At 35.5% G+C, this 21,399-nt stretch overlaps 1 protein-coding gene across 16 annotated transcripts in view; it reads left to right on the top strand.

The window, feature by feature from the left end:
• RALGPS2 (Ral GEF with PH domain and SH3 binding motif 2) overlaps positions 1-21,399 on the top strand; it is a 163,675-nt gene that overhangs the window by 123,166 nt on the left and 19,110 nt on the right. For 12 of the 16 annotated variants that reach the window (XM_081485981.1, XM_081485979.1, XM_081485977.1 and 9 more), the window contains 6 exons: positions 4,075-4,212; positions 5,290-5,380; positions 14,226-14,293; positions 15,652-15,787; positions 16,584-16,735; positions 19,972-20,026. In XM_081485981.1, coding sequence (XP_081342107.1) covers positions 4,075-4,212; positions 5,290-5,380; positions 14,226-14,293; positions 15,652-15,787; positions 16,584-16,735; positions 19,972-20,026 — 640 coding nt within the window. Of the gene's footprint in view, positions 1-4,074; positions 4,213-5,289; positions 5,381-14,225; positions 14,298-15,651; positions 15,788-16,583; positions 16,736-19,971; positions 20,027-21,399 lie in introns of all 16 variants that reach the window. The other 4 variants (XR_014052422.1, XR_014052423.1, XR_014052424.1 and 1 more) reach the window with 1 other exon arrangement.

The following is a 21,399-nucleotide window of genomic DNA, read 5'->3' as shown; positions in this document are numbered from 1 at the left end:
GCTTCAGCATCAGTCCTTCCAATGAATATTCAAGGCTGATCTCCTTTAGGATGGACTGGTTGGATCTCCTTACAGTCCAAGGGACCTTCAAGAGTCTTCTCCAACACCACAGTTCAAAAGCATCAATTCTTCGGCACTCAGCTTTCTTTATAGTCCAACTCTCACATCCATACATGACTACTGGAAAAACCATAGCTCTGACTAGACGGACCTTTGTTGACAAAGTAATGTCTCTGCTTTTTAATATACTGTCTAGGTTGGTCATAACTTTTCTTCAAAGGAGCAAGCATCTTTTAATTTCATGGCTGCAGTCCCCATCTGCAGTGATTTTGGAGCCCCAGAAAATAAAGTCTGTCACTGTTTCCATTGTTTTCCCATCTATTTGCCATGAAGTGAAGGGACCAGATGCCATGATCTTTGTTTTTGAATGTTGAGTTTTAAGCCAACTTTTTCACTCTCCTCTTTCACTTTCATTGAGGCTCTTTAGTTCTTCTTCACTAATTAGTAATTCATATCACTGACCAGGTTTGGAAAGTGGAATGGCAGGTGTCTAGGGGCAAATTATGGTTAGTCTGGCATGTTAAATTGAAAATGAAAGTCAGGAGCTGTGTTCTGTAGAGAAATTTGGAGAGTCATCAGCAATCAGGTGATGGTTGAGGCCTCAGAAATAAGATACTTCAGAAGTACATTGAGAGTGAGAAGATTAATAACAGAACCAAGGGGAAAACCAATCCCAAGGGACCTGAGGAAATAGAAGAAGGGAGGGAGGATGGAAGCGAGGCAAGTTCAAGCCAGTAAAGACTGAGAAGCAGAGGGCGTAGTACAAATACTGCAGAGAGACTGAGCAGTAGAGAGGAGACCAGGAGAGATGTCTAAAGAATCAGGGTGAGAAGGTTATGTATGCCTTTGCCAGAATAAGTTTCAGCAGTGAGATAGATGTGAATTTCACATGTTAGCACGTGTGGATCAGTAGAAACCTATATACTGTCAGTGGGTGTATCAGTTGATATAGCTTTAAAAACCAATGTGGCACTGTCTTGTAAAGTTGAACATTATATATACCTACATGGATGTGTATATATGTGTATATATCTCTCCAAGAGAAATTCTTATACATGTGCACCAGGAGACATGTACAAGAATGTCTATAGCCACAAGGAGGAAGGGGGCAGGTAACTCAAAACTCTTATCAAACAAAATGAATAAGTAAATTGTGATATAGTTACATATAGTTTATTCTCTGAAGAAATCACGGTGTACTTAACAACATGAATAAGTCTTAGAAACAAAATAGTGAGACAAAGCAATCACAGATCCTATTTTTAAAAACTTACTTAACAACCACTTACAAATCACTTATTGTGTACCCATTCTAACTTTACCAATATTGTCATTTAATCACACATATAAAAGTATGATTTTTTTAAAGCTCACAAATAAGCAAAAGTAAAATAAAATGTACAGGAATACAGACATGTGCCTCAAAAAGAACAAGGGGAATAATCTTAAAATTAGAAATGGTAGTTCCCTCTAGACAGGAGGCAGAGAGATGACACAGGGAAAGAACATAAAGATGAGGCAATAGTACTGATACTGTAGCTCTTACGTTGATGAGTATTTATTATATTATTCGATAACAACCAATATTGTATGTTAAACTGTTACTTTTAAAAGATACAGTTATGATTCTCACACAAATAAAAAATGAATACATGTCAAAGGTTTTGTTTAAATCATTAAGTATACAAGGGAATCAGGAAGATATTTACAACTTCAAGGGAGAAGTCAGAGTACTGCACATATATGCATGCCGTTGGGAATGCTGGAATGAATTTACAGATAGTTGCAAAATTGGTCAACATCCACAGGGCAATAATCAGTTACATCCCACTGGAAATAATTCATTGGCATTTTTATGGACAAGAATTTGTATTATTACCAGTTTTCAACAACTTATAAAGTAACTCAGGCCAAGAGGATGCACTGGAAACAGGATATACCTAGTAATCTTTTTGCCTATTGCAAAGTCTATCACAATTTTTCCTGACACAAGTAAGCTTTTATATGTACCAAATATTACATAAAAATAGAATGAAGGATAAAAAAAAATTAATTGTACCAGTCCGTATTTCTCTTTCAAGGTGTTGAAGAAGGCAGGCAAGAGTCCTGTCTTGAGGAGGGGATCAGATTTAAAGGAAGGGTTGCTTTGCTTATGTTTTATTAAATAGAGGAGATTTAAATGTGCACACTGGCTCTTGGAAAAGAACCATGGAGTGTGAGTGATAGTGGAGGCAGCAGTGGATATATTAAAAGGAGGCAGTAGAGATTATGTTCAAAATCGCAGTTTAGATTTATAAGAAAAAGAAGGGGATTCTTCTTCCTCTGAGATAGGAGGGAAAGAAAGGGAGCTAGACTACAGATTTATTTGAAGTCATAAAAAATAAAGTTGAGAGTCTCTAAAGAAAAAGAAGTATTTATGATAGATGGCTTAAAGAATACTGTTAAGATTTACTGAATGGAAAAGAAATGATACTGGAATGAGTAAAAGGATTACCATTGCCAACTTTTTACATTGTATTAAACACCAGTTGTCTGGAAATACTGGTCAGGATTTTCATTTTTTAAAGTGTAAGATAGAGTAACCACCTGAATGAGTTTATTATCTTAAGCAGATAAGATATAAAATACAAAAGATTTTCAATAAAGAGATTTGAAAGTCTTAAAAATTATCAAGTGAATGATACAGATACTGTATGAGTTTGTAACAGTGTAATTTAAGAAAAAAGCCTTGGAATACAAGTGTATACTCTGAGATCCAGCTCTGTCACTAACCATTCACGTGGTGTTAGGCACTTCCTTAATATCTATGGACCTTGGAGTGTTTGCCTATGAAAAGGGGGGTTTGGACTAGACAGTTTCTAAATTCCTTTCTTGGAATCTGTGAGAAAACTGAAGAACCGTTGACACTGACCTGAATATAAGATAATGATTTAGATGGACAGAGTTGAGTTCGGGTATCATTTAAGATGGAGGAACCGGCATGAGAAAAAACATAGGGCTTATTTGGAAGGCAATAGGTACGTCATTTTGGTTACACTTATTCTGAGAGTTCGTGAACGGGGAGTAATGATTTGAAAGTGGGAAATGTTGCCTTTTACACTTAACACGTGCATAGTAAACTCTCAGGAAATATTTTCTGTAGATGTGACTTTGAATATCCAGAACTAGGACAACTGAATTATTTGGGAGGATGTATTATTTTTGTTGGTACAGAAAAAGAGCAAGGTTACCTTCAATGTGTAGTTAGTAGAACTATTTCAAAAATCCAACTGTTAACCTTTAATAAAAAAACAAGATGTTTCTACTAGAATGAGACAGTTTTCAAAGTAATTAAGAATCGAGACTTCTCATCCTCCAGCGGTTAAGAAACTACCTTCCGATGTGGAGAGGGAGGAGAGCACAGGTTCGACCCCTCGTTGAGGAGCTGGGATCTCATGCGTTACGGGGACAGCTGGGCCCAAGAGCTCTGGAGTCTACACACCTCAGCGAAGAGCCTGTGTGCCACAACCCAGACCCAGTGCAGCCAAATAAATAAATATTTAAAAGGCGAACAAAGTAAGACTCGTGTGATAGTTACCCACTCGAGGCAAGCATGTATAGAACTAATATTAAGTTAACTGCCCCATGGCAGGGAAGTGGTTAGGCTGGCTAACTTGAAAACTTCTTCAGGCTGTACCACAACTTGAAAAATAGGTACAAGTGCATAGACATAAAAACCAAGGTTCGGAAATTAGAATAATTTTCTTTATTTTATACAGAGGCAGAACCAGTTCAGGAACTCATCTTCTTTCCATTAAGACCCATGGGTAGGTAGGTCCTGGAGTTTCTAACTTCAGCTTTAAGTTACATGTCTGACCTGGACTCCACAGAAATCTAGGCCTTAGTGGACATGTTTTAACACAGTATTAATAATGAATATATTTTAAATATGGCATATATTGAAATATAGCTATAAACAAACTATACTCATCCAAACAAGTAGGAAAACACTCATTTATCTTAATTTTGTTTCAGGTATCTATCTGTCTGATTTAACATACATTGATTCAGCATATCCATCAACTGGCAGCATTCTAGAAAATGAGCAAAGATCAAACTTGATGAATAACATCCTTAGAATAATTTCTGATTTACAGCAGTCCTGTGAATATGGTGAGTTTCTGGGAGTAATGCTGTGATTCATTTATAAAGGTTGATTCATTTACACAGGTTGATGGCCACTTTCCACATAGCAGGGTACATCATCCTAATGTAAAGGAAAATGATGGTTATGTCACTGTTCAATGTTTAGCAACCTGTTTAAGATCTTGCTTTTAAGGAGTTCAAGTATTTCATATTTAAAATGTTAAGTTTTATCTTTTGTTCTTCTACAATTTTGTAGCAACTTTGCTAATGTAATCTTCACAACTATTTTCTATTCTCTTCATCTCATTTGATATCCCTGATCTATTATATAAATATTTCTTTTTATTTTTCAGTTAGAGAGTGAGCTGAGACTGTTGTAGTAACAGTTGAGAAGCTTTCTTGAGTTCTGTGTTGAGTAGATAATCAGTTTTTGTCCAAGATGTATTTTATGGAAACACATATGTAGAAAGAACTTATGCAAGCCCAAATGATTAGAAAAAAAAAAATTATTGTTTTAAAGCGTTTAAATGCTTTCAGTTTGATAGAAAACAAAGAGAGGTTTTTACAGCTATGTAATTTTAATGCTGTTTAAAAACAGTTTACAATTTGTTGTTATTTAACTGTAATCTCTTTTTTTATCCTTTTCTCAATTTTTTTAACATAACATCAAATTGTAATGTTAAATCAATCTTATTTGAAATTTCTAAGTAGGAGAGAAGAAAACTACAAATGTGAGCCAACCTTCTTTAAAAAAAAAAAAACAAACCCTAAACTGCCTTACATCTTGCACTTAGATGAGGTTTGACTATAAATTACAATGATGGCTCTGATTTTTTTATGAAATTTCTCAAATACGTGGGACTGTTTTAATCTATACAAACAGCATGCAACTGTAGTTTTCTAAATTACCTTCAGCTTTACATTAAATAACATTTAATGTAAATAACATTTAACATTTACCTCAGTCATGTCCTTCTAGAGTTAATTTAAATTTTGGTGCCATGTAGCCTTAATTTACCATTAAATATATTTTTCTCAGCTTAACTTTAAAAATTTTGCCTGAGATGTACTTTATCAGATAATTATTTATCATGTTTTGCCTAGATATCCCCATGTTGCCCCACGTTCAAAAATATCTGAACTCTGTTCAGTATATAGAAGAACTGCAAAAGTTTGTGGAAGATGATAATTACAAGTAGGTTGGATCTTCAGAAGTGGTTTGTATAACTGTGTCCTGTCCTCCACCCTTTTATCTCTGTATTCAAACATCTAAATACTGCATCTTATCATGCTAATACAGTTGAGCATTTACAGTGGTAAAGTTACCTATTCACGTGAATTTGTTATTTTTTTATTTTTTGTTATTTTAAATTAGTTTATTTATCTATTTTTTAACTTTACAATATTGTATTTGCTTTGCCATACATTGACATGAATCCACCATGGGTGTACATGTGTTCCCCTTCCAGAACCTCCCTCCCACCTCCCTCCCCATCCCATCCCTCTGGTGCACCAGCCCCGAGCACCCTGTATCATGCGTCGAACCTGGACTGGCGATTCGTTTCACATATGATAATTTACATGCTTCATGCCATTCTCACGTGAATTTTTTAAATCAATCACTTGATGTGACTGAGCCAGTATACAAGTACGTCATCTCTTCTTCTATTAAAAAGCACTGTATGTTTCTCAACTTGTTGAGAGCTGATGTTTGATAGTTCTAGTTTTACATTTCTTCCTTTCTCTCTCCATTGAAGCATTGAATCTTTATGGAAATGCATCTTTTAATAGACTGAAACATTAATGAAACAGTCCATGAATAGAAAAATTGCTCCTCTTTAATGAAATTTTTAACAGAATTTTGAACTTGTTTTCAGTTGTTTTTGTGTACTGAGAGAATACTGAACCTTCTGGACTCTGAATTAGAGACATGTTACTATTTGTCTAATGGAATACCACACATGTCCTTTCCTTTATTTCAGCAAGTCCTTCGTTAGAGGTTTTCAAAACTTACTTAAAAACAGCTCATATCCATGTCTTTTTGCTTAATCATTCTCAGTCCTGCCCAATGGAAAAGGGATTGTTTCATTATTAACCTTTTTTATTTTTCTGGAGTAGGAAATGCAACCCACTCCAGTATTCTTGCCTGGAAATTTCCTTAGACAGAGGAGCCTGGTGGGCGACCGTCCATGGAATCACAGAGTCAGACGTGACTGAGCACACACACATTCGCATTTATTTTTCAGTGGTGTGCTCTACATCATGACTACCAGGTTTTTTTGTGTTGTTTTTTTTTCCCAAAAGATAGAAGGATAAAGATGTTATTTCTCTTGAGGCTTTTCATTTTCGTTGCAGCTTCATTTATTTAAAAAAAATTTTTTTTGCTGTTTCTAAGCTTTCAAATTTAACTTTGTGTCTGCCACAAATATTTTTTCCAGTAAAAGGTTATACTTTAAATTTTTATCAAAGTGAAAGATAAGGTTATATTTAATATTAATGCATTATATACAAAAATTTTCTTATGCTGTGTGATAGTAATTATCAGCTTCTTTGTTCCATAAATTTCAACATTTTTTAAAGAATTCTGGAGAACAGAATTGGTACCCATAATAAAAGGCTAGAGATTCCAGAAAATAACTGGAAATAACTTTTCTTCAAATATCAAATATATGAAGAAGCTCTGTACATATACTTAAAATATATATAAAGCTTTATTTATATTTGAAGACACCTTTATTGCCATCTTCTCCACCATACTGTATCATTACCACTTTATCTTTCTGTATCAATTTTTGTTTTACAGAAAGTTTTTACAGGGTAATTCATTTGAAAATGTATGAGGTCAGTGTATCAGCTTTTTAATAATCTTGGCAGTGTTTCACAGATCTGATGCCCTAGATTGTAAGTTTCTTGAGTGTGATGGTCTGTGTCATATTTATCACTTATTTCTTTCATCTCTCTGCTGACATAGCATAAAACACTCATATTTTTTCCAGTTGGGTACAGAAGATTATCTTAAAACTCAAAACATGAGTAAGTCATTATTAAAATTTCTGTGTCTGTCTCAAGAAACTTAATGAATTTTTTAAAAGTTAAAGTTTAACTCTTCAGTAGAAAGTGAAAGTCGCTCAGTCGTGTCAGACTCTTTGTGACCCCATGGACTATACAATCCATGGAATTCTCCAGGCCAGAATACTGAAGTAGGTAGCTGTTCCCTTCTCCAGGGGAATCTTCCCAACCCAGGGATCGAACCCAGGTCTTCTGCATTGCAATTGGATTCTTTACCAGCTGAGCCTCCAGAGAAGCCAAAGCATATTGGAGTGGGTAACCTATCCCTTCTCCAGCGGATCTTCTTGACCCAGGAATTGAACCGGGGGTTCCAGATAGGAAAAGGAGTACGTCAAGGCTGTATATTGTCACCCTGCTTATTTAACTTACATGCAGAGTACATCATGAGAAACGCTGGGCTGGAAGAAACACAAGCTGGAATCAAGATTGCCGGGAGAAATATCAATAACCTCAGATATGCGGATGACACCACCCTTATGGCAGAAAGTGAAGAAGAACTAAAGAGCCTCTTGATGAAGGTGAAAGAGGAGAGTGAAAAAGTTGTCTTAAAGCTCAACGTTCAGAAAACTAAGATCATGGCATCTGGTCCCATCACTTCATGGGAAATAGATGGGGAAACAGTGGAAACAGTGTGAGACTTTATTTTTTGGGCTCCAGAATCACTGCTGATGGTGATTGCAGCCATGAAATTAAAAGACGCTTACTCCTTGGAAGGAAGGTTATGGCCAACCTAGATACCATATTTAAAAGCAAAGACATTACTTTGCCAACAAAAGTCCATCTAGTCAAGGCTATGGTTTTTCCAGTGGTCATGTATGGATGTGAGAGTTGGACGGTGAAGAAAGCTGAGCGCCGCAGAATTGATGCTTTTGAACTGTGGTGTTGGAGAAGACTCTTGAGAGTCCCTTGGACTGCAAGGAGATCCAATCAATCCATCCCAAAAGAGATCAATCCTGGGTGTTCATTGGAAGGACTGATGTTGAAGCTGAAACTCCAATACTTTGGCCACCTCATGCGAAGATTTGACTCATTGGAAAAGACCCTAATGCTGGGTAGGATTGGGGGCAGGAGAAGGGGACGACAGAGGATGAGATGGTTGGATGGCATCACCAACTCGATGGACATGGGTTTGGGTAGACTCCGGGAGTTGGTGATGGACAGAGAGGCCTGGCGTGCTGCAATTCATGGGGTCGCAAAGAGTCGGACACGATTGAGCGACTGAACTGAACTGAACTCCTGTGTTGCAGGTGGATTCTTTCCCAACTGAGCTATCAGGGAAGCCCCTTCAGTAGAAGTGAAGTCTAAGAAATTGTTGCATAAATACAGAGTATGGTGAATTTTAACGGTGAAAGGATAGAGTTAACTAAGCTGTTAAGTAGTTTTAACTGTATCCTGGCATGAGAGCTTCATTTTGGTAGGAAAGTGGATGCTGTTATACTGATTTTTGTTTTCATGAGTAACTAGAACTCGAGCAGCCTTCCCATTACACTCATTGTGTGTTAGTCACTTAGTCGTGTCCAACTTTTGCAACCCAATGGTCTGTAGCCCATCAGGTTCCTCTGTCCATGGACTTCTCCAGGCAAGAATACTGGAGTGGATTGCCATTTCCGTCTCCAAGGGCTCTTCCTGACTGAGGGATCGAACCCAGGTCTCCTGCATTGCAGGCAGATTCTTTACCATCTGAGCTACAAGGAAGTCCCATTATATTCATAAACAGATATGTATTCAGCTTTTGCTATAGGTGAATGCTAGCTGCTGGGATTACAAAACAATTACAGAATAGTTCAAAAAGTACTATACTAGAGATGTGCTGAGGATGCTATGGGAACATAGATGAGGGGAGACCTAACTCAGCTTTAACTGGGAAAAGTGAAGAGAAAATAAACATGAGCAGCTTCAGGTGACCATCTTACCTTAGTCTGCATCTTAGCAGGTGAATTGCTCCACTTGAAGAGTTAGGAAAGGTGTTTCAGGGATGGAACCATCAGTGGAATAGGGTGGGAAGCTGTGTTTGCTTCGGGAACTACAAGTCACTTGGTGATATTGGAGAATCTTATGGGAAGCTGAAGAAGATAGTGTTTTCCGAAAGATGCAATTGTATTGCATGAACCTACCGATTAAATGTGCTGAAAATCAGAGCATTTTAACATAAGAGCTAGTAAGGTCATAAGTTGGGGAAAATGGATTTTATGATGAAAGATTTAAATAAAAATGTCTTTTCATTTATCCATAAGCCTCTGTTTTTGGCAACTTCGTCTACATAGGCAGCCAGTATCAATATTACAAGTTACATGCATGTGTTTTAATCAGGGTGAAAATCTTTCAAAGTTATTTCATTTTAATACTGAGCATAATATCTTTTGGAGAAGGAAATGGCAACCAACTCCAGTATTCTTGCCTGGAGAATCCCAAGGACAGAGGAGCCTGGTGGGCTGCAGTCTCTGGGGTCGCACTGAGTCGAACATGACTGAAGCGACTTAGCGGCGGCAGCAGCATAATATCTTTCCTCAGTGAATCAGCATCACTGTTACTATTTTTTTTTAATAAATTTATTTATTTTAGTTGGGAGCTAATTACTTTACAATATTGTAGTAGTTTTTGCCATACATTGACATGAATCAGCCATGGGTTTACATGTGTTCCCCATCCTGAACCCCCCTCCCACCTCCCTCCCCATCCCATCCCTCTGGGTCATCCCACTGCCCCAGCCCTGAGCATTTGTCTCATTCATCGAACATGGAATGGTGTTCTGTTTCACATATGATAATATACATGTTTCAATGCTATTGTCCCAGAACGTCTCACCCTCACCTTCTCCCTCAGAGTCCATAAGACTGTTCTATGCATCTGTGTCTCTTATTCTGTCTTGCATATAGGGTTATCGTTACCATCTTTCAAATTCCATATATATGCATTGGTATACTGTATTGGTGTTTTTCTTTCTGGCTTACTTCACTCTGTATAATGGGCTCCAGTTTCATCCATCTCAATAGAACCGATTCAAATGTATTTTTTTTTAATGGCTGAGTAATATTCCATTGTGTATATGTACCACAGCTTCCTTATCCATTCGTCTGCTGATGGACATCTAGGTTGCTTCCATGTCCTGGCTATTGTAAACAGTGCTGCGATGAACATTGGGGTACACGCGTCTCTTTCAATTCTGGTTTCCTCGGTGTGTATGCCCAGCAGTGGGATTGCTGGGTCATATGGTAGTTCTATTCCCAGTTTTTTAAGGAATCTCCACACTGTTCTCCATAGTGGCTGTACTAGTTTGCATTCCCACCAACAGTGTAAGAGGGTTCCCTTTTCTCCACACCCTCTCCAGCATTTATTGCTTGTAGACTTTTGGATAGCAGCCATTCTGACTGGTGTGAAATGGTACCTCATTGTGGTTTTGATTTGCATTTCTCTAATAATGAGTGATGTTGAGCATCTTTTCATGTGTTTATTAGCCATCTGTATGTCTTCTTTGGAGAAATGTCTGTTTAGTTCTTTGGCCCATTTTTTGATTGGATTGTTTATTTTTCTGGAATTCAGCTGCAGGAGTTGCTTATATATTTTTGAGATCAATTGTTTGTCTGTTGCTTTGTTTGCTATTATTTTCTCCCATTCTGAAGGCTGTCTTTTCACCTTGCTTATAATTTCCTCTGTTGTGCAAAAGCTTTTAATTTTAATTAGGTCCCATTTGTTTATTTTTGCTTTTATTTCCAATATTCTGGGAGGTGGATCATAGAGGATCCTGCTGTGGTTTATGCTGGAGAGTGTTTTGCCTATGTTTTCCTCTAGGAGTTTTATAGTTTCTGGTCTTACGTTTAGATCTTTAATCCATTTTGAGTTTATTTTTGTGTATGGTGTTAGGAAGTGTTCTAGTTCATTCTTTTACAAGTGGTTGACCAGTTTTCCCAGCACCACTTGTTAAAGAGATTGTCTTTTCTCCATTGTATATTCTTGCCTCCTTTGTCGAAGATAAGGTGTCCATAGGTGCATGGGTTTATCTCTGGGCTTTCTATTTTGTTCCATTGATCTATATTTCTATCTTTGTGCCAGTACCATACTGTCTTGATGACTGTGGCTTTGTAGTAGAGCCTGAGGTCAGGCAGGTTGATTCCTCCAGTTCCATTCTTCTTTCTCAAGATTGCTTTGGCTATTCGAGGTTTCTTATATTGCCATACAAATTGTGAAATGATTTGTTCTAGTTCTATGAAAAATACCATTGGTAGCTTGATAGGGATTGCATTGAATCTATAGATTGCTTTGGGTAGTATACTCATTTTCACTATATTAATTCTTCCAATCCATGAACACGGTATATTTCTCCATCTGTTTGTGTCCTCTTTGATTTCTTTCATCAGTGTTTTATAGTTTTCTGTATATAAGTCTTTTGTTTCTTTAGGTAGATATATTCCTAAGTATTTTATTCTTTTTGTTGCAATGGTGAATGGTATTGTTTCCTTAATTTCTCTTTCTGTTTTCTCATTATTGGAGTATAGGAATGCAAGGGATTTCTGTGTATTAATTTTATATCCTACAACTTTACTATATTCATTGATTAGCTCTAGTAATTTTCTGGTAGAATCTTTAGGGTTTTCTATGTAGAGGATCATGTCATCTGCAAACAGTGAGAGTTTTACTTCTTCTTTTCCTATCTGTATTCCTTTTATTTCTTTTTCCGCTCTGATTGCTGTGGCCAAAACTTCCAAAACTATGTTGAATAGTAGTGGTGAAAGTGGGCATCCTTGCCTTGTTCCTGACTTTAGGGGAAATGCGTTCAATTTTTCACCATTGAGGATAATGTTTGCTGTGGGTTTGTCACATATAGCTTTTATTATGTTGAGGTATGTTCCTTCTATTCCTGCTTTCTGGAGGGTTTTTATCATAAATGGATGTTGAATTTTGTCAAAGGCTTTTTCTGCATCTATTGAGATAATCATGTGGTTTTTATCTTTCAATTTGTTAATGTGGTGTATTACATTGATTGATTTGCAGATGTTAAAGAAACCTTGCATTCCTGGGAAAAAGCCCACTTGGTCATGATATATGATCTTTTTAATATGATGTTGGATTCTGTTTGCTAGAATTTTATTAAGGATTTTTGCATCTATGTTCATCAGTGATATTGGCCTGTAGTTTTCTTTTTTTGTGGCATCTTTGTCTGGTTTTGGAATTAGGGTGATGGTGGCCTCATAGAATGAGTTTGGAAGTTTACCATCTTCTGCAATTTTCTGGAAGAGTTTGAGTAGGGTAGGTGTTAGCTCTTCTCTAAATTTTTGGTAGAATTCCACTGTGAAGCCGTCTGGTCCTGGGCTTTTGTTTGCTGGAAGATTTCTGATTACAGTTTCGATTTCCGTGCTTCAGCATCACTGTTATATATAGTGTTTTGATGGTGATATAGGCAACTGACACTGACAATCCTGTGCAGTTTAAGATGCTTCCACTTTTTATATTGCTGTTGGTTATCAGCCATTATTAATAGCAATGTGATTCTCCCATAGCCTCCTTTCTGTTCCTTTCTATTTTGGTTCTGTGTTAGGAAACTTTGTTTACTTCTTTGTCTTCCACCTTCTAGACTGTGCGCTTCCGAAGGGGAGAGACACCCTGTCTGCTTTAGTCTCCATTATATTCCAGTGCTGAGAGAACAGTGCCTGACACAAAACAGGTGTTCAGCAAAGGAATATAGGATAGTCTGAAGCTCACATAATTAAAGTCAGCTACCCTGTAATAAGAAAAAGAGCAGAGAGTTCTGGTTAATCATACATCTGTTCAATACATGTACTTTACATGGTTAAGTAATTATAGTACAATTATATATGATTTCTTTTTTAGGATATCAAACAAATTGATAAAAAAGTTAAGCACCTATAATAGATTTATCATTATAATATCATTTGTATTGTGCAGTTTCATAAAAAATTCCAGTTGGTAGGATGCTGAAAAATGAAAAGTCTTCATTTACTTCCAGACAAATGCTTAATAATAATACCAAAGTGTATTTCCTGGACTACACCAAAATATTTTCTACAACTGCTTTAGTATCCTATTTCCTGAAACCGTTTCCACTGATAGGAATTATAACCTCTTTTTGCTGCAGAACTCAAAATTGATACATTTTCCTAAATGGAACGTGTGTGTGTGTGTGCGTGCGTGCGTGCGTGCGTGCGTGCGTGCGTGCTCGCGTGCTCAGTCGTCTCTGACTCTTTGCGACCCCATAGACTGTAGCCTGCCAGGCTTCTGTCCATGGAATTTTCCAGGCAAGAAGACTGGAGTGGGTTGCCATTTCCTTCTCCAAAGGATCTTCCTGATCCTGGGATTGAACCCAGGTCTGTTTTGTCTCCTGCATTGGCAGGCAGATTCTTTACCACTGAACCACCTTAATTTCCAACTAATAAACTCTGACTTAGAAAAGGGATTTATCAGGGATTTTGTAAACAGCCTTTTTATTTGTATAGATAGATCTTTCTTTTGATAATTTTAGTTGGTTGGTTTTTTGGATGGTTAATTTTAAATAAGGTGTTTTGTTTTTTTTTTAATTTTCAGTGCTACAGAGACCATTAGCGCATCCAATAAGGATTCTAGAAAGAATTTGCATAATTTAATGAAATGTGGGACAGTTACTGAACTTACTGCCTTGTATCAATATAACCTCAGGTTAAATCACCTTTTAGTCATTCACCAAATAGCTTTAAATGTGTTGAATTGTTTGGCAGTATTGTTCTTGGGAGCGCTATCTCTGTTTTTGAATATGAGGTTTTGATGTTTTTCCCTCTCTAATATTTCCTGGAATCACTGTAAGATCAGCTTTGTATGAAAGAGAAAGGGGACTTAATTAAGATCACCCCTGAAGAAATATACATAGTTGAGGTTATTTTATAAAAAATGTTTTTAGACTTTTGGTAGAAAAATAGATGATTTTAATGTTATTTTGTCGAGTATTAATCATTTTGTGTGCTTTTTTCCTTTTTGACATTCAGGCTTTCATTAAAGATAGAGCCAGGGGCAAGCACACCACGTTCTGCTGCTTCCAGGGAGGATTTAGTAGGTTAGTGCAGCTTTCTCTTATTACTGAGTAATAAACCAGATAACCTAATAAGAAAGAAGGGATATACTCCAAAGTGAGTCAATGCTTAGCACGTTTTATTTTGCCTGCACAGTTTTATTTTTGGTATTAAAATATATCTTTTTCTGTTTGGTTTTTCCGTTTTTTCATTAAAAAGTTGTCACATGTAGTTTGTCAGTAATATGCAAATAAATATGCCAGGTAATCAAGAGTAATAGATATAGCCAACAGAAAATAATAAGTAAGTGTTTATTAATTATCAACTCTTTTTTCATTAAGCTACACTGTATGAGGCAGTGGGGTTAATTATATTAGAAATTTCTGTGGTCTAAGTGAAAAATTTACTAATTTGAATAATTACAGGAGTCAATTTTAGTGGCTTAATTTTTTTTTAATTTCACTCTAATGCTGGACCAAATACTGAAAAGAATAGTCTTAGTCTCTTAATTTATCTGTTGCATTAAATTTGGATTTATATGTATATAAATAATCTAAAAATATAAAATTGAAGAGAATTTTTTAAAGAAATCATAGACAATACCTTGTTTAATATTCCAAATACAGACCTTGACACTAAGCTTTGTATTACTGTATATCCTAAAAATATTTGGAGACCCATCTAATAAGGTATGAAGGAAATGAGGGAACAAAACCATGGCAGTATCTACGGGGGAGAATGTTCCAAGCAGAGGAAATCATTTCAGGGTATATCTATTTAAATTTGCTTGTCTTTTCATTCTTAAGGTGATATTTTCTTTATAAAGCAACTGTACACCAATAAAAATTTTTTAAAGTGTTATTTTGCAAAATCGGTGTACTTTCAAGTTCCATTTTTTTAATTTCCAGAAACTTGAGCAGTCAATATAGATTTAAATTGTAACTTGAATCCTTGACCTACTCTACACATTCTGTATCTATGAAGAAGCTGAAACTAAGAGTGAAGAAGTAATGTGTAAAATTAAATGAGCACTGAACTAGGATTCAGAAGATCTGAGGGTTTAGTTCAGGTTTCATGTGTGATATGAGACCCTTACGCCATCTCTTCTAATTACACTGCTTCCTCTATAAATAGGGAAAATATTTATACTGGCTACTTAGGGCAACTAAAATAGATAGAAATTAATAGATGTTGTTTGTTTTGAGGTTTTGTGTTTTACGACTCAGAAACTAAATATTTCTTATGTTTGGTCAATTAAATAGAATTAATATTACCTTAAACCACAATTTTTATTTCATATCAAAGGATTACAAATAAAGCAATCTTTCTAAACCATTTAACAATTTCTGGCTCTCTCTTTCTCTTTGTGTCTCTGTTTCTCTTTTTTAATTTAACCCTTAAGGTCCTGAAGTAGGAGCATCTCCACAAAGTGGAAGAAAAAGCGTGGCAGCTGAAGGAGCCTTGCTACCACAGACACCGCCATCCCCTCGGAACCTGATTCAACATGGACATAGGAAGTGCCATAGCTTGGGTTACAAGTAAGCACTTTTAATTTTATCTTTCAAATTTTTATGTATTTAGATGGATTTGTTTTCTACTTATTTTACTAGTTGGACAGAAAATAGTGTCCTTGCATAGTTTTATTTATGTAACAGTAGTCTTTTTCTGATTTAGTAAAATATCTTGTTTGCATAAAGGCATTTATTTGGATATAATTACCTTACCTTACCTTAATTTGCAAATGAGCTTTTTCCAGTAGTGCTTTCACATTTTGGGGGATAAAAATAAACATTACAGGTCATCATCATAAATAAAATCAGGAAAGCAAACACTATTTCCATTTTAAATTATAACTTATATCATGAGGCATTGCTTATCTTAACCAAAACAAGTCACCATAAATAAAGCATATAAAAACTGTTCTTTTTATAACAAAATACAAAGAAAGGGAAACTGTCTTTTTGTTTAGCTTTACAAGATTGTTTCCTCAAAATGGACCCCAAGGTTCACCTTTGCCATGATTTTTGTGAAAATTTAATAGACATTTTCCAAAAGTGAATGTGAAAATAATTTTTAATGAACCCAAGCATCAAGATAAAGTATTTTCTGTTACATAGGTAGATATGGCCTGGTTTTCTAAAAAAATTTTCCCTAAACTGTTAGCTTGAGGCTTTCATGGTAAAATCTGGGTGTTCATTAGTATGAGAGTTCAGAAGTAAGTTCAGGATAGCAGGTGCATCTTTTATATCCTGAATCTTTATGTAAGAGTATCTTTTATATCCTGAATTAGTAACAGTAATGAAAGATATGAAAAATATTTCTCTTTGTTTCCAGTTTCATTCATAAAATGAACACAGCAGAGTTTAAGAGTGCAACGTTCCCAAATGCAGGGCCAAGACATCTATTAGATGATAGCGTCATGGAGCCCCATGCACCATCTCGAGGCCAAGCTGAAAGCTCTACTCTTTCTAGTGGAATATCAATAGGTGAGAAATAATTCTCTGAGAGGGTTCCAACTTATGTAAAATAAGACTTCTAACAAAACTCAGCTGGAAAAGCATGATTAACCTTACTACAAGTAGAAAAAATAATTGATAAAAGCTAAGTAGCAAAGTGTGGCTATAAGATCATATTACTAGTAGCTGCTAAAATTAATAATTCATGATGGTTTGAAAAGTGCTTGATGTTTTTGACTTCAAAAGGGGAGGCATTCGAGGAATGGTGGGGAAGAGAACAGGCGCTGGTTGAATTGGTTACTGCATGTAGTTGGAATGTAGGAATGAGGAAAGGGGCAGATGAGTTATGATTCCCAGTTTTTTTTTAGATTAAGCAGCTAGTTAGATGGTGGTGCTGTTACCTAGGCAGAGAACATTAGAAGAGCAGCCATTTGTAGGTGTTGAGGTATTTGTAAAGGGTGACTAGGTTTGGGGAATTAAGAATTCCATTTTGGACGTGTTTGGACCATATTGAGTTGTCAGGTAGGTAATCGAATGTATGAATCTGAAGCTTAAGGAGGTAAAGTCACATCTGTAGATGCAGGTATAAGAATTAGCCTATTTGTAGTATTATTTCAAGCCATGAGATCAGATAAGGTCACTGAGGGAGAGGATATAAATAAATAAGAGTAGACATGCTAGCATTTAGAGGTGTCATTTTTTTTAAATGGTCAGCCATCAAACGAAACTACAAATGAGGGACCACTGAAGTAGGGAGAAAAACAGTGTGGTATCACAAAAGCCCAGTAGAGGAAGGATCTCTGACGGGAAGAATGTGTTGAATGTGTCCATATCAAGTGCACAAAAGAGAAAATAAGATGAGAACGGGAGTTGATCACTGAATTTGGCAAGATAAAAGTCACTTGGTGACCTTGACTAGATTTGATTTATAGAATACTGTGGGCAAAGCTCTGGCTGGAGTAGATTGGAGAATGAGAGGTAAGAAAATAGATAGCTACTATAAAGAAAACCAGGACTGGAAAAGGACATGAAATTAAGAAGAATTTGTTTGTTTTTACTTCCTAAACTGTTATTTATTTTCTGAACCTTCTAGCTGAGCATAATTTCTTTGGATAGTTAGGAAATCTCTATACGATGCTATTTTTATTTTTAAAAAGAAATAAATGAGGAAAATATCTTCTCTGATTAACTGCTAAGGTTGCTCAAGGGCTTAGTCTATTACTATTAATATGATCATCTCAATATTGATGAACAATCAGTAGAAAGAAATGTAGTAGTTCATTTTCTTGAACATATTGACTTCTTTTAATCCTTGAGAGTTTCAAACCCTGAAATTGCTTTGGAGCTGGAAAGCTCCATTCAGCAATTTTATTCCAGTATTTCCCTTTTTATAAATGCAAATGATGACAAAATTTACAAAACAGAAGACAAGTTGGTCACCTGAAATATCTCTTCATTAATACTGTATGCAAATTGGTTGTATGCAAATATTAACCTCAATCTGAAAAATAGTACACAGAATAATTTTGCAAAAGAGAGAGGAAGAAGCTTTTTCTAGTTAAAAATGTGTTACAGTTCTGGAATCTAGCATGTTACTTTAAGCAAAAAAGAAAAAAAGTAATTTTAAAAATTATAGCTCTCAATTTAGTATAAAGTATTTGCCTTTTCTGTAATACTTATCATAAGTATTATAATGATGATTATTCTCTATTTGTGACTTTTACTTTCCATAGATGTTCTTTTGGTTACCACAAGATAGTTATCTAATTATTTCATTCCATTACAGTTAATGTCTTATTTTAGAGAACTGTCTTTTAGAACAAGAAGGGGCTAATTCAATTTTTGCATTTGTATTTATTGTTTAATTATTCCAAGGCTAAGTAGGTAAACAGTAAGGATTGTTATATCCTTGTTTATAAATTAAGAACATTAGACATAGGCATTACTTTCCAGGGTGTTTCCTTTAAAACTTTAACATTCTGCAAAGAAAGTTTATAACCATAGCTGGTAGTTATTAATATACACACGCAATTCATAATAACAAAAAGATTTTTTCTTTAGCTGTAACTTTTACATACAATATTAATTTATGCCTTGGAAGCTCTGAGAAAGTACCCTGGAGAAATTAACCAGTGCTTGGGACTGTGGCCTCTTAACATTTTCTAACATGGCATATATGTCCTGGATAACCCAGAATAGTCTTGCCCAGCTGAAGGAGGCGTATCTACTTGAGGTCCATGCTTCTGGAAGAAACTTTTGTTTTCTACAAATAAGTCATACTAATTATGCTTAAATTATCAGTCTTTATCACGTAATATTCTACACGTCAAAAATAACATACAAGCCTCCACTACCAACAGCAGATTACCTCCAGTTTCTTACCTGAGCCACACAACCAGAAAATTATTTCAGTGACTGTTAGTACTTCCAAGGATGGGACATAACTTGTACCATTCTACATGCATGGAAGAGGTGTTAAATCCATCACACATAATAATATAGTATTCGAGTTTGAGCCTCTCAAAGAACCCTGGTTGTGAAAGTCTGATAGATGACTCAGTGTGATACACAAAGGACAAATTAATTATTGATTAATTATCTTTAAAATAAATTTTAAATCAACCTAAGCTGTTTTGGACTCTCCAAGTTCTTTCCCCTCCAATTAAGCTAATTTAAAACTTTCAATTTTAACTGATATTCTGGGTCTCTAAGAGAAAGTTTTTACAATGTTATGGTACCTTTTTTTTTTCCTTAAGGATTCCATCCTCTTCTGCCTTGCCTCTAAAGACAAAAGTTGAATTTCATTGAGTTTTTTATCCTTAGGATAGTAATGGGTTTAAAAAAAAAAATGTGAAAGGAAGTATACCATGAACCTCTAAGAAATTTGTAATTATATTGGTCTTAAATTATGACAAACCTAATAAGGAAAAATTGTGTACTTATATGTATTTATATGTACTTATATGTGTACTTATATGTACTTATTCTCTGGTGGTAGAAAAAGTGTTTACTAATGTAATAAGTTTAAACCATAAGTATACATATAAAAATGTTTTATGCTGTCTTGTTTCTTTGTGTTGATTTGTCAACTCTGTTCTAATATATTGCAAAATAAATGAAGCACAATGATATTAGAATGAAGAACTGATAAGTGGATGTTCACCCACAAATAATGTGAATAAGCACAGCTAGAGTATTTATTTTTAAAAAGTAAAATCTAAACTATAATTATGATGTTTAAAAAATAAGATAACTTTTGATTTTAGGTAGCAGTGATGGCTCTGAACTAAGCGAAGAGACCTCATGGCCTGCTTTTGAAAGGTAAGAAAAATTGTCCATTAAAACTGTTTTGAGTTTATTTTGTTTATCTTTAAGTACATGATGTTTCCCAAGTGGTTCAGTGGTAAAGAATCTTCCTGCCAATGCAGGAGATGCGGGTTCAATCCCTGGGTAGGGAAAAACCCCTGGAGAGGGATATGGCAACCCACTCCAGTCTCCTTGCCTGGGAAATCCCACGGACAGAGGAGCCTGCCGGGCTACAGTCAACGGGCTCTCAGAAGAGACAGGCACGACTTGGGGACTAAACAAAAACAACAAAGTATATAATAATGTGAATTTTAAGATATAATATTTGTTACATATAAAAGGACTATTTAGGCTTCCTGCTGGTGGCAGAAATTAAAAGTTAATACTTAAGCTTGGAATTCAGTATTATCTAGTAAAGACATTTTGTTTGGTGACTTGACACATATATTTGATTTTTAGTACATTTTAAACTGTAACTTAAAAGTCATAATAATCAGGGCTTCCCTGGTGGCTCAGTGGTAAAGAATGTGACTGCCAGTGCAGGAGACACAGGTTAGATCTCTGATCCGGAAGGATCCCACATGCCTCAGAGCAGCTAAGCCCATGCATTACAACTGCTGAGCCTGTGCTCTGCAGTCTGATAGCCACAACTGCTGAAGCCCACGCACTCTAGAGCCTAGTGCTCCACAGCCAGAGAAGCCACCACAATGAGAAGCCTGCGTACCTCAACTGGAGGGGTAGCCCCCACTGTCCACAACTAAAGAAAAGCCTGCACAGCAACAAAGACCCAGCAGAGCCAAAAATAAATTAAAAAAAAAAAATGACTTAAAAAAATAACAACCAATCATAGCTTACCTACTTAATATACAAAAGTAAAATCTTTTCCTTAAATTCTGGTTTATTTAAGTAATTTTAAGGTATTTAGTGAAATGATCAATTTCGTTCTCTGCTAATTTATACATTTTAAATTTTACTCTAAATAAGTAGATAAAAGTTTGAATTTAAATTGTTATTAATTAAAACCTTCTGGCTAATCCTGTTATCTTAGAGTATATAACTCCACTACTAACACTAGCAAGCGGGTACTCTTTTCTGCCCCCTTCTGATGCCTATGTCAGAAGCTTTCTCTATCTCCTTTATACTTTAATAAAACTTTATTACACAAAAAATAAAAAATAAAAAAATTAATTGTCATTAATTAAAAGGTTCCACAAAGCACACAGACACATACTTAAATAATGTAAGTCATATTCTATTCTCTTTTCCTTGATGTTTTAATCTATAAAAGCTGTCATCTGCTTGCAGCAAATATGCTGTGTTGATCTTTCAGTACAAGATTTTTCTAAAAATGTAGCCAAGCAGAGCAAGTAATAGTTATTTAATAAATA

Source organism: Giraffa tippelskirchi, chromosome 5 (assembly GCF_054371585.1).
Source record: "Giraffa tippelskirchi isolate mGirTip1 chromosome 5, T2T-mGirTip1v1.2.pri, whole genome shotgun sequence".
Classification (NCBI taxonomy): domain Eukaryota; kingdom Metazoa; phylum Chordata; class Mammalia; order Artiodactyla; family Giraffidae; genus Giraffa; species Giraffa tippelskirchi.
The sequence above is the reverse complement of the archived record's forward strand: the minus strand, read 5'-3'. Positions and strand labels throughout refer to the sequence as shown.